Source organism: Lynx canadensis, chromosome C1 (assembly GCF_007474595.2).
Source record: "Lynx canadensis isolate LIC74 chromosome C1, mLynCan4.pri.v2, whole genome shotgun sequence".
Taxonomy (NCBI): domain Eukaryota; kingdom Metazoa; phylum Chordata; class Mammalia; order Carnivora; family Felidae; genus Lynx; species Lynx canadensis.
In genome coordinates, this window is record NC_044310.1 from 411798 (window position 1) to 423381 (window position 11584).

The window sequence follows — 11584 nt, forward strand, 5'->3', positions numbered from 1 at the left end:
CTCCCCCACGACCTCTAAAAAATTTTTTTAAATAAAAACAAAAATAAGAATAAATAGAATTCATTACCCACCGATCCACACTGGTGTTCTCTAGCAGGAAGACAAATTAGAAATTGAACAACACAAGAAGTAGAGAGGGTAAACACAGAGAAGACTTTGTTGGAATTAGTCAAGAAGTCCTGCTGAGTTTCCCGTGTACCGAGCAAATCAAAGTCAAGGCGAACGACAGCCTAAGTCAGGGAAGGGACAAGCAGATTTACGACATTCTAAGAGCTTTCCAATACATAGAGGCGAAAGCTCCAAGTACCTTAGAGCGTCGTCACAAATGCGTTTTGTAGCCTCTACCACTACGAGAATGAGAAGAGCATGAAGTTACTAACCAAATAAAAGAGAAGCAGAAATTTTAAAAAATTAATCCGAAAAAGGCAATGATGGAAAGAAGAAACATAGAACAGACAAGTCAAATAGGAAGCAAATGGTAAGAAGGTAGAGCTAAGCTCAAAGTTATTAAATGTGGAGTCCAAACGCTCCATCTGGACAGGTTATCAAGCTAGACTTTTTAAAAAGAAAAAAAAAAAAAAGGAAGAAAGAAAGAAAAAGAAAGAAACCAACACCTCTTTTGCTCAGGCCCATGGTGCCGGCAGGACAGGCTAGTGTCAGTCCTCACACTGCCAGGATGCTCCCCAGCCACAGACAGGATTAGAAGCAGCAAAGCCAACAGGACAAGGAGGCCCGTGGGGCCTGAAGGCCAACCCTTGTGGAGGCGCTTCCCATGCACAGGGAATGTGCCGGAAAAAGTAGGGGTTGAAACCAGACAGCCAAATTCTGCCATCAGGAAGATGGGTCCAGCTGATCAAGAACGACAAAAGAAATCTCAGCCTTTGTACCCAATGATGGCTGTTTGAATTTTATTGAGGAAAATTATGAAGTTCTGGTTGCTGGATTTGGTCACAAAGGTCATGCTGTCGGTGACACTCCTGGAGTTCGCTTGAAGGTTTTGTCAAAGTAGCCAATGTCTCTCCTTTGGCCTTATACAAAGGCAAAATGGAAAGACCAAGATCCTCAATTTGATGGTGAACACATGACAGTAGGAAATTTTCATACACAAACAAAAACAAAAACAAATTACATGCCACTTAAAAGAGCTACATTTAACACATGATGCAGGGGCGCCTGCATGGCGCAGTCGGTTAAGTGTCTGACCCTTGATTTCGGCTCAGGTCACGATCTCACAGTTCATGACATTGGGCTCTATGCTGCCAGCACACAGCCTGCTTGGGATTCTCTCTCTCTCTCTGCCCCTCCCCACACACACATGCGCGCTGTCTTTCTCTTTCTCAAAATAAATAAACTTAAAAAATAAAAACAAATTAAAAAAACATCTGAAACATGTTGTAGTAAAGTTGAAAATAAAGCAATGGAAAAAGCCATGCCATGCAAACAGTAACCAAAGGTGGGAAAGGCAGGGATGGTGTAATGTTACCAGAAACACAGACTTTAAGGTAAGAAGCGTTATTAAAGATAAATACACATACTTGTATTGACGAGAGGTTCAACCAGAAGGATAAAACAACCCAAAATATATAGGCATCCAATAACAAGCGAAACCCACTGACTCTTAAGGAGAAACAGACAAATCTACAATCCTTGTGCTAAGTTTTACCCAATTTGATTGCATTTGCCTGCTTAAAACCTTAACCTTCCTCCGTGACCCACATATGACACTTACCGAGACAAAGCCCAAGCTCCACAGCTAGTACTGGGTGCCCTCCAGGGCTTGCCCATCTCACTGTCCGGTCTCCACCTTCTTACATGTGTTCAGATGCACGGCTGGGTGAGCAGCAGAAGCTCTGTGCACTTGATGGGCCCTCTAGCGCCCCCCTCCCACCCTGAATCTGGGCTGGGTCCCTACATGCTTGCCCGCTGCTGCCTCCTAGTGGCCCCGCAGTATCAGACAGAGAGTGGGATGGGGTCTGTTAGGACCCTGACCTGGACCGTCTGGTGGAGGTGGACAGCTACCACCTTTTTCATACAGTCTTTGATCATCTGGGAGGTAAAGAAGTTGGCCTCGCCCTTCTTGTCCACAGCAATCTTGCGGTAGTCCTCCAGCAGGATGGGGCAGATGGCCTGGGTGGGGTGGGTCATGTAGATGGGCCCGTCGTAGCCCACCATCTCGCTGAAGTAGGGAAGTGCCCCACAGTGGTCCAGGTGGAAGTGGCTGAGGGTGCAACATAGATCAGCCCAGGGCCACTGCTCCCCGAGCAAGCCCGCCCCCACAGCCCCTCCACACCAGGGCCCCACCGTGTGTCAGATGCTATCCTAAGTACTGCAGAGTGAGGAGGCAGCAAAACAGATGAAAACTGCTACCTTCCTGGAACCTACAATCTAAGTGTCTGGTAAAGCAGTGAGCATTAAAGAGGTAATGCTTGCATCAGAGGTGTACGTTTTCTACAGTCAAATAGAAAGTAGCTGAGAAGGGGACAGGGCATCAGGAGAGCTGCCCTCTCCGGCAGATGGATGGAAAGACCCCATGGCATGTGAGCCAGGCCAGGAAGGCACTGGGGCAGAGGGAACAGAGCGCTGTGGGTCCACAAACGGAGCAAACCGCTGCATCAAGCCCATGTCCAAGAAGGGACTGAGTCCACAGGAGCCTCACAGTAGCTGAGGACGAGGCCGCCTTGGGCCACCAGGTCCCTGGCTTGCAAGGTGAGGGGAGAAGACCAGCAGGAGGCTGCCCTGGTCATCTGGCCACATGGCAAAGTTGAAGGTCAGGAAAAGGGCTGGACCCACAAACTGTGGGCTGTCTGGGTGGAGTGTGAGGAAGAGGAGGAAAGCAGGCGCTCCATTCAGCCAGGCCGGGGAGTTCAACCGTCACCAGAGAAGAGCCGGACCATGAGACTAGAGGTCAGGGGCAGGGTGGATGAGGATGTATGGGAAGGTCTGAGGACTGAGGACGAGCAGGGAGGGTGTAGTCACCGCTGCCAAATGCTGTTGAGAGGCTGAGTGAGGAAGTCTGAGAAGCAGCCCAGGGGTTCAAGGTGAAATGTGCCATCTTTGCATTGGGGGCAGTGGCCTCCCTGCCACGGGCCTATTGCCCTAACACAACCTCATCTTCTTGGGGCACCTGGGGCTCTCATCCATGACACTCAGGGGCAGAGCCAATAGGCACCCCACAGCACAGAGCGCCCCTTGCCTCCACAGGGCTGATCAAAGCCTGTCAAGGGGCAACCATGAACACCTATAAGCTCACGCAGACACAGCCTCCAGGACCACCGTTCAGAGGTGGAGAGGGCCAGCCCTGGGGGTGAGTCACATAGGCAACCTGGAACAGAACCTGGGCTCGCAACACCCCACAGCCTGCAGCCTCCAGGGGCCCCGGGGGCTCTCCTGGGCCCACTAGGGCCCCCCAAGTGGGGTTAGATGTGAGCCGACATCACACTATGACCAGCAGCCAATGGGCACTCACCTGATGATCACACAGTCCAGGAAGTCGGTCAGCCGGCCATTGCGGGTGATGTAGGAGAAATCAGGGAAGCGCCTCTGAGAAGCCAAGAAAAAGGGTCAGAACGCAGCTGCCCTGGGTCTGCAGGTGATGGAAGTGGCGGGCAGCCAGCACTCCAGGGAGCGACTCCCAGGAGTGGGGAATAAAGGCACAGGCTGAGCCTGGGCACTAATACCCCCACCCTGGCAGGCCACACCAGGACCATCGACTGTTCACAGCCTCTGAAAACCCAGGGAGGGGTCAAACCGCCAGAACCAGTAACCAAGCCAGAAGCCCTGCCTGGGAAGCACTGAGCTGCCCCACATGACCCTGCAGGAGCCCGCGAGCCCCTGCTCTGGTACAGATCAACGCTTCCACGCAGGGTACCCCACCTGTCAAGTGGTGGGGCCCGGGGCTGCCAAGGAAGGCAGTGACCCCAGACCCACCTGCCTCCTACCACTGCCCACTTGCCCAAACTGTCCCTACTCTATGGGTCAGAGCCTGAGGCTCTAAAGCCTGGGATCCTACTGAGAACAGCAACAAGGAACAGGTAGCGTGAGGTCCCTCCAGGGACCTCCACCTTCCCTCAGGACTCACGTCGTCATTGAAGCCCATGTGCATTCCGCAGTCCAGCATGACATTCTTGCCCCCGATGGAGACCAGGATGCAGCTTCGGCCCACATCCTGGCCAGCTCCTGAACGGGAAGGCGGGATGAGGTGCTGCCACCCCCTTCCCACTTCCCCCATGTCCGTTTCCCTGCTGCTGCAAGTGATGGCCCCAGCCACCTGCCTCAGGCCTCCAGTGGGTGCTCTGGGTCCCCGGCCCTGCAGAACCCTCAGTGGGTTGGGGAAACTAGATCCCCACGGCTGCTGTGTGGACAAAGGGTGAGGCAAGAAGCACTGTCACCTCCACACACAGGCCAGGGAGATGTGCAGGGAAGGGACAAAGGGCCAAGCGAGTTCCAGCCCATGTGCCCTCCCCTACTGCACCTCCGAGCCTCAGGCCCTGCCACTACCACCTAGGTCAGACAGAAAACGCCCCTCACCTCTCGAGGGAGCAGCCCACCTGCTGCCGCTGACCTCAACCGTCAAAGGCCAGGGGATGTGCAACAGGTGCTGGACCGTGGTCCTGGCACTTAATAGGGGCAAGCTGATGCTCCACGAGGCCTCGCCACCCCTCGTGAAACCTCAACTGGGGTGACATCTGAGCTGCGGGGACCCTCCCCCAGGGCCTACTCCCAGAAGGCATCAAGCGCCTCCAGGTGGTGCCACTGCAGAGGGACACTGTGCAGTATCTTTAGCCCGGCCATGGGGAGACAGGGCCCCAGCTGTCCAGCAATGACCAGCTACAGTGGCCTCAGTGCAGATGCCCCATCACTGCACCCCCTCAAGACATCCCCAGTCCAGACTTAACCTGAGTCCTATCCATGTTCTTGACTTCGAGTCCTACCAGCTGCTCCAGCCCCAGCAGGACACATCCCAGCAATCTCTTCTGGCCATGTGTCATCTCCTCTGGGGTCTGGAGGCCCAGGAAGAAAGGGACATACCCTTGCATGATGTCACCAAATGACCTGCTTTCTATCCTGATCCTACAAGCCTCCCTCTACCAGCCACGCGAACCTTCCATTAACACCACACACACTAGGGTGACCAGGCCATGGCTCAGAGCAGGACCCTGGCTGGTCCTTGAGAAGCTTCAGTCACCCATGACAATAGGAGGCGATCCTAGCCAAGAGCTCAGCCACAGGCCTTGTCCTGAAGGTCTCTCAAAGGCCTGCTCCTGACCCATCAGGACGATGGCAGTGTCTCAGCTGTCTGCCCACTGCTACATCTTCAGCCCTAAAGCTGTGCCCAGAGGCCCTCCAAACATTTGTGACAGGGGAAAGGGGAGGGCTGCCTCTCTTTACAGAGGATGTGAAATCACAGAAGTCATAGGATCAGTTCACAGGCACATGGCTCCTAAGCACAGGGCCAGGGACGGTTTCTGGACTCCAGAGCTCAGCTCTGAGACACTGGCAACCTGCTCCCACCAGGACCCACAACAATCCCGGGGAGCAAGGATGGAGGCCTGAACTGGGCAGGAAGATGGGGAACAGTCGACGGCACACAAAAAGAGGCAGGACTCCGGAGAAAATAAAAGAGACGCCATGTCCACAGAAGCTTATGTTCTAGGGCAAGCAGACGATAACCACATAGATAAGACGCACTGAGTGCGTCATGGAGAAGATTAAGGCAGAGAAGGGAACCCAAAAACTTCCAGAACCATACCAGGTAAGTCCTCCACAAAATGACTTCTGAGTAGTGTGCAGAGGGACAGCCAGGATGGGAGGGGCAGCTGTGCAAAGGCTGTGGGGTAGGACAGCCTTTGGGACTCTCCGTATCTGACCAGAGAGCCCATGAGGTACAAACCGGCAAAGGAAAACGAGAGAAATAGTTCTGCTTTGACGGTGCTACGGCCTTGGGAGCACATCCAGGTGCAGATCTGGGGTAACAAAAGCAGTAGAAAGAACTGTTCAAGGAGAACAGGGGACAAATCGTGAAGGGGCAGGCTGGAAGGAGGGTCCCGCAGAGGCCCCTGGAAGGGAGCCAAAGGCAGGGAAGAGTGTGGGTCACAGCAGCCAGAGGGGACCCTGCGCCAACAGCTGCCAGAGTCTGTAGGAGTGACCTGTATGGCAGCAAAGAGATGTGTACTCTGACCTGGCAGGCGAGGGGCAGGGGCCTTCATTGTGACTGTCAACAGCTCAGGGTCCACACAAAGGACTGGGTGGGCTGTTTTGAGGAAGAGCTCCACCATGAGAAAGGATATGCAGCTGCGTGGAACATCTGTGCAGGAAAACGCTCCCCACACACAACCCAGTGTAGGAGGCAGGTTCTGGAACAGCAGAGCAGGAGTGCTGGAAGGATGCCCAGAGACACCTAGAGGGTTGGCCACCAAAATGATAACCCAGTTGTTTCTGGGACTCTGGATTCCCAGTGATCTTTCATCCTTCACAGTGTTCTGCACTGTCTGGGCTTTTAAAAGTGTCCGTTTATATCTTTTACAAAATTCAAATTTTTTTTTTTCTTTTTAGCGTCGCAGGGATCATGTAAGACAAGGGCTGAACTGAGAGTGAATGGCTGTATTGGGTAAACGGGAAGCTGCAGGTAACGGGTGCGAGACGATGGAGGAGACGGAAGGAAGCAGAGGCAGGGAGGAAAGGCGACCTAAAGCATCAGTCCATGTGGACAAAAGCTGGCGCAGCGATGATGGAGACCCTGTGCCTCTACGGTGACGGCGTCCGGAGGGCAGGCCCCAGGAGAAGGTGCAGAGACAGTCTGCTCAGGCCTGCTTTTCACCGTGAAGAAAGCTGGCGACGCAGCGGGCCGGGACCGACCCCAAAACCGTCCCTCCGGTGCTCCTCCGAGCTTCTCCACACAGGGCCTGAGCCGGGAGCGGGAGCCGGCCCGAGGCCTCCGAGGACGACAGCTGTGGCCTCTGGGAACCTGGCCGGCCCTCTGCGCCCCCGCGGCTCGTCCCCACACCACCGCCCGGCCCCGCGACCGCGAGGCCGGCCGAGCGCGCCTCACTCACCCAGGGGAGTGACCCTGATCTCGGGCATGCTGTCTGGCGGGCTCCCAGGCCCCGTCGCCTCTGCGCTCACCGAGCCAGCGGGACCACTTCGACGACGAAATCACGGACCCAGGACCTCCGCCGCGCGCCACAACCCACGACACCGCACCGCGCAGGCGCGATCCCAACGGCGCCAGCTTCCGGTGCGCCCGCCGGAAACGCCGGCCCACGCATTGAGCCTCGGGATTGGGCAAGCGGCAACCAATCCCGGACGGCAGGGCGGTGGTCGGGGGCGGGGTGGCGGGTTCCGCGGCGCGGCGGCGGCGGCGGCGGCGGCGGCGGCGGCGGCGCAGGTGAACGACGGCGGCGCAGGTGTGCGGAGGGCTGCGGGCTCGGGCCTGAGGCAGGGGAGCAGATACCAACCGAACTGGACAGGTGGGCCTGGGCATCGCCAAGGGGCTAGACGCGGGAGGGGGCGGCCGAACACTCGGCTTCCACGCCTCCCTGGACGCTGGGCTCTTGCTCAATCCTTGGGCCTCAGCTGGAGCTGGACCCGCCTAGGACTGGGGCCCCACTCTGCCCGAGCCCCGGGTCCGAGCCCGGCGCCACCTGGAGCTCCCGAGTCCCGGGTCCCAGGCCGGTGCCACCTGGAGCTCCCTTCCCGAACGAGACTTAGAAAGCTTCCTGAACAGGGCCTCGCTCCTGCCGGCTGGGCCTGGGGTGCCAGGGTGAGTGCCCCCTTCTCCTGTGGGAACCTTCAGCCTGCTGTCAGCCGTGGAGCTGGGGAGCTCAGGCAGCTCTCCTGCCGAGACTTGATCTTGGGGCAGTGAGCTGACCCTGGGGAAGCCTTGGCCGTGCCCTGCATCACCTCCTCAGAGCTGGCAGGCTGCCTGCCCCGGCTGCACAGCCAATGTCCTTCCTGTTTCCAAGCTCTGAAGGGTTCCCAGCAGATCCTCTTGGCTGCTGGCTCGGGTTCTGGACAGGAAGGCCAGGCCCACAGGATGTCTGGTGGCCAGGAACGTAGCCCTGAAGGCTCCATAGACCATCTGCTCAGTGGACAGAAGACAGGCCCTGAGAGAGGGGAGAGGCGTGCGGGAAGTCTCCAGAGCACCATTTTCCTGAGGCCAGGCACAGCTGTCCCCCACACCTGAAGACAGGGTGAGCTCATCTCTGGGGGCTCCGCCCAATACCAAGCACATGGCCCAACCCATGGGGCCTCCAGGGCCTCAGCAGCCACGAGACCCCAACAGATGCTCTTGGCAGCCTGGGTGGCAGACAGGGCAGGGCGTGCTGGCCCATTTCCCCAGAAATGAAGGACCAAGTCTTAAGACATTGAGTTACCTGCCCCCAGAGTGGAAGATAGAACCTGCAAGGGCACCCAGGGCACCTAGCCCTGACTAGCATTCTTGCCACAGCTTGGGCAGCCTCCCTCCCTCCCTCAAGGAGAAGCCCTGCAGGGCTTCCAGCACTAGGGACCGGGACCCCCAGGCCCAGTGGGGTGAGGGCTCATCCTGGATGGTGAGGTGCAGCTGAGTCCCCAGGGACCGTCAAAGCCCAACTGCAGTGCTGACCCTGGGTGCCCAGGACAGCAGAGGCTGGGTTGTCCAGTGGCACCCACTCAGTATGTGGGCACTTGAATGTTTATGGAGTGACTGCATTAACGTGAGCAGAATCTAGGGCAGGACTCTGGCCTGGGGCACTTCCGGAAGGTTCCCTGTGGCTGTCTTCAGAGTGTAGAAGGACCTTTGACCCAGCTGCCTTTCCGTGTGGGACCTGTACAGTTCCAGTAGGAAAAGATTGGTGTCTGTCTGTCCGGCAGTGCTGACTCTGTAGCCTCTGCTCTGGCTTTCAGGACGCAGCAGTGAGCAAGGAAGGACTCAGCCCACCTGGCCACCCTTCATGGCCCTCCACCTCACTCTACTGTCTCTTTTTCCATAGTACTCATCTTTTTTTGCTCACCGTGTTGGAATTTTCTGGTTTTGTTTCTGTCTGACAACCTCCCCAAGAATGTTGCCCTGATAGGCAGGGCTATGTGTCTCATGGGGCGTCCAAGTGCCTGGGAGAGCAATTGGCTCTGGGCAGGGACTCAGCAGGTGTTTCTGCAACTGGCAAAAACAGGTGCTCTGGTGAGAGACAAGCAAGAAATGAGCAGGAACACAGGCTGCAGGTGAGATCGGCACAGCGATGGCGCAAGCCAAGTGACACGACAGGGCCACGCTGACATCTGTGGGCACGTGTTCCGGGCCAAGGGCAGCTTCAGGTCACTGAGTTCAAGCTTGTGGCCCGAGCAGAGTGAAGCAGGCTCCAGGGGAGAAGGGGCCTGGCCGGGGGATGGATCCCACTCCGGGCCTTCTTGGGGGGGTGGGGGGGCAGCGGGATCCCAGCTGTTGCTTTCTGCCCCTCCCCCCACCCTGAAGTAATGACTCAGGGAGCGAGCTGACTCACAGGGACACAACCCCCCCCCGCCAGCCTGGCTCCCTGTGTGTTTCAGTGTGTGTTGGAAAATGGGCGACCTGGAGTCGGACTTCAACCTGAAAGTTGTCTTAGTCAGTTTCAAGCAGTGTCTCAACGAGAAGGAGGAGGTGCTGCTGGATCACTACCTCGCTGGCTGGAGGGGGCTGGTCAGGTACATTCGGGGGCACTGCCCTGTGGGCCCCCACACAAAGGTGGGGCCTTTCTGGCCACACTTCCCGCATGCTATGCTATGCACTGTGCACACCAGGCTCCTGCCTGCCCGGAACTGGTCAGCCGTTCTCGTTCGCCACCTGGCTGGCAGCACCGAACCCTACCACGCCTGCTGGCACGTGGACATGTACCCCAGGAGGTGGGGGGAAGTCTCCCCTGCACCCCGGGCTGAGCTCCTGCTTCCCCTCGAGCAGGTTCCTGAACAGCCTGGGTGCCATCTTCTCCTTCATCTCTAAGGATGTCACCACAAAGCTACAGATCATGGAGCGTCTATGCAGTGGCCCACAGCAGGAGCACTACAGCAGCCTGCAGTCCATGATGGCCTACGAGGTGGGCAACCGGCTGGTGGACCTCGAGCGTCGTTCCCAGCACCCCGACTCAGGCTGCCGGACGGTGCTCCGGCTGCACCGCGCCCTGCGCTGGCTACAGCTCTTCCTGGAAGGTCTGCGCACCAGCCCCGAGGACGCGCGTACTGCCGTGCTCTGCACCGACTCCTACAACGCCTCTCTGGCTGCCTACCACCCCTGGATCATCCGCCGGGCCGTCACCGTGGCCTTCTGTACGTTGCCCACACGCAAGGTCTTCCTGGAGGCCATGAACGTGGGGTCCCCAGAGCAGGCCGTGGAAATGCTGGGCGAGGCCCTGCCCTTCATTGAGCGTGTCTACGATGTCTCCCAGAAACTCTACACTGAGCATTCCCTGCTGAACCTGCCCTGAGGGCCAGCGGGTGAGGTGGGGCATGTTTCTCCTTTCCACAGCTGGGCTGGGGCAGCCAGAACCCATCAGGCCCACCATGGAGATTTGTGGGTGCCCCAGGAATGGGAAATACGCTTTCCCCTGCCAGCTGAGCTACGGGCCCAGCATAGCCCACTCGGGCTGAGCTTCTGGGCTGCAGCATGGGGGCTGTGACAGAGAAGGCAAGCCCTGGCCATCGCTCCTCCTTGTTGTCTTGCTCTGCCCAAGGGCACCTTGGCTTCACCCTCAACCAGGTTACACGTGTGCAACCAGGCCTGGCCCGGATGGGTAAAGTGCCGAAGGCGGGGAGGGTAAGGGCAGCATCCGTGTTCGTGCGAAACCCTGAAAAGCTGCCCCCTGCCTGTGAGCCAAGTGTGTGAAATGGGGCGAAGTCACAGGTCCCCACAGTGCAGAGACTTCGTCCTGCTTGCCAGCAAACTCACCCAGCAGGTGCTTCTCTGTCCCTGGCCCATCTCGGTGTCAGGCCCTGGGTGCAGTGCCTAGGTCCAGGTGCCCGGGCCCCTCCACACGGGGTCGGCTGTCCCCAGGACAGGGATGGAACCCCTGGGCAGCAGCGGACAGGCTCTCTCCCTGTCCCTCACCTCCTTGTTAGCCAGGGTCCCACATGTCCTCAGCAGCAACGTGCAGGAGCCAAAGCCCTGAGCGGAGGCCTGCCCTGCCTCTAGTTCCGCACACTTATCAGCTGCCCCCTGCAGCCACCCTGTTGTTCAGGTGCTCCCCCAGACAGCTGCCTGTGAGTCTGCACAGCACAACTCCAAAGCTCCAGAGAGCCCATGACTCTGCTGGTCCAGTTCTGGCCTCTCCCTCCCCATCATCCAACAAGATGCTGCGTTCCATCCTCCCCGTCCCTACAGAGCTCAGGAGACCCGGGATGATACGGCACACGGAGAGAGCCTGGACCCTTTTGCCCAGCTGACAGGCCAGCCGTCACCAGACACTCGGGGGCCTAGCGTCTCCTACTGGCTCTTCACTGTGAGCTCAGGGCCCTCAATGCCGAGGGGACTGTATCCACCATACGGAGATGTGCGTAAGTGTGAACTTGCAGAGACCCTGGGAAAATGCAATACGGGTGATGGATTTTCAAACATCAATAAATTCCCCTTCTAGAGCAG

At 57.7% G+C, this 11584-nt stretch overlaps 2 protein-coding genes and 1 pseudogene across 6 annotated transcripts in view; 2 read left to right on the forward strand and 1 right to left on the reverse strand.

Annotated features, from left to right (window-relative positions):
* INTS11 (integrator complex subunit 11) overlaps positions 1–7206 on the reverse strand; it is a 12570-nt gene extending 5364 nt beyond the window's left edge. Inside the window, exons 1-4 of the mRNA XM_030327507.2 lie at positions 7053–7206; positions 4079–4176; positions 3467–3540; positions 1990–2218 (exon numbers count right to left, since the gene is read on the reverse strand). Coding sequence (XP_030183367.1) covers positions 1990–2218; positions 3467–3540; positions 4079–4176; positions 7053–7080 — 429 coding nt within the window. The 5' untranslated portion in view covers positions 7081–7206. The remainder of the gene's footprint in view (positions 1–1989; positions 2219–3466; positions 3541–4078; positions 4177–7052) is intronic.
* Positions 595–1071, forward strand: LOC115520263 (annotated as a pseudogene).
* A 164-nt stretch (positions 7207–7370) lies between the features above and the next one.
* LOC115520250 (ceramide-1-phosphate transfer protein) lies at positions 7371–11583 on the forward strand. Of its 5 annotated transcripts, none has more exons than XM_030324448.2 (3): positions 7371–7466; positions 9501–9657; positions 9911–11583. In XM_030324448.2, the coding sequence occupies exons 2-3, from the start codon at positions 9536–9538 to the stop codon at positions 10431–10433; spliced, it is 645 nt and encodes a 214-aa protein (XP_030180308.1). In that variant the 5' UTR covers positions 7371–7466; positions 9501–9535; the 3' UTR covers positions 10434–11583. The 5 variants fall into 5 exon arrangements, with proteins under 5 accessions (XP_030180308.1, XP_030180309.1, XP_030180313.1 ...); XM_030324449.2 differs by having other exon boundaries at positions 9523–9657; XM_030324453.1 differs by lacking the exon at positions 7371–7466 and having other exon boundaries at positions 7479–9657; positions 9911–10443; positions 11168–11583.
* Position 11584: the final 1 nt, after the last annotated feature.

What these genes read in the sequence shown, in the direction of transcription:
- LOC115520250 (XM_030324448.2), top strand. Translation starts at nt 9,536, where the DNA reads ATGGGCGACCTGGAGTCGGACTTCAACCTGAAAGTTGTCTTAGTCAGT. An exon ending in GGCTGGAGGGGGCTGGTCAG is followed by an intron (nt 9,658 to 9,910) that starts GTACATTCGGGG and finishes CCCCTCGAGCAG; the next exon opens with GTTCCTGAACAGCCTGGGTG.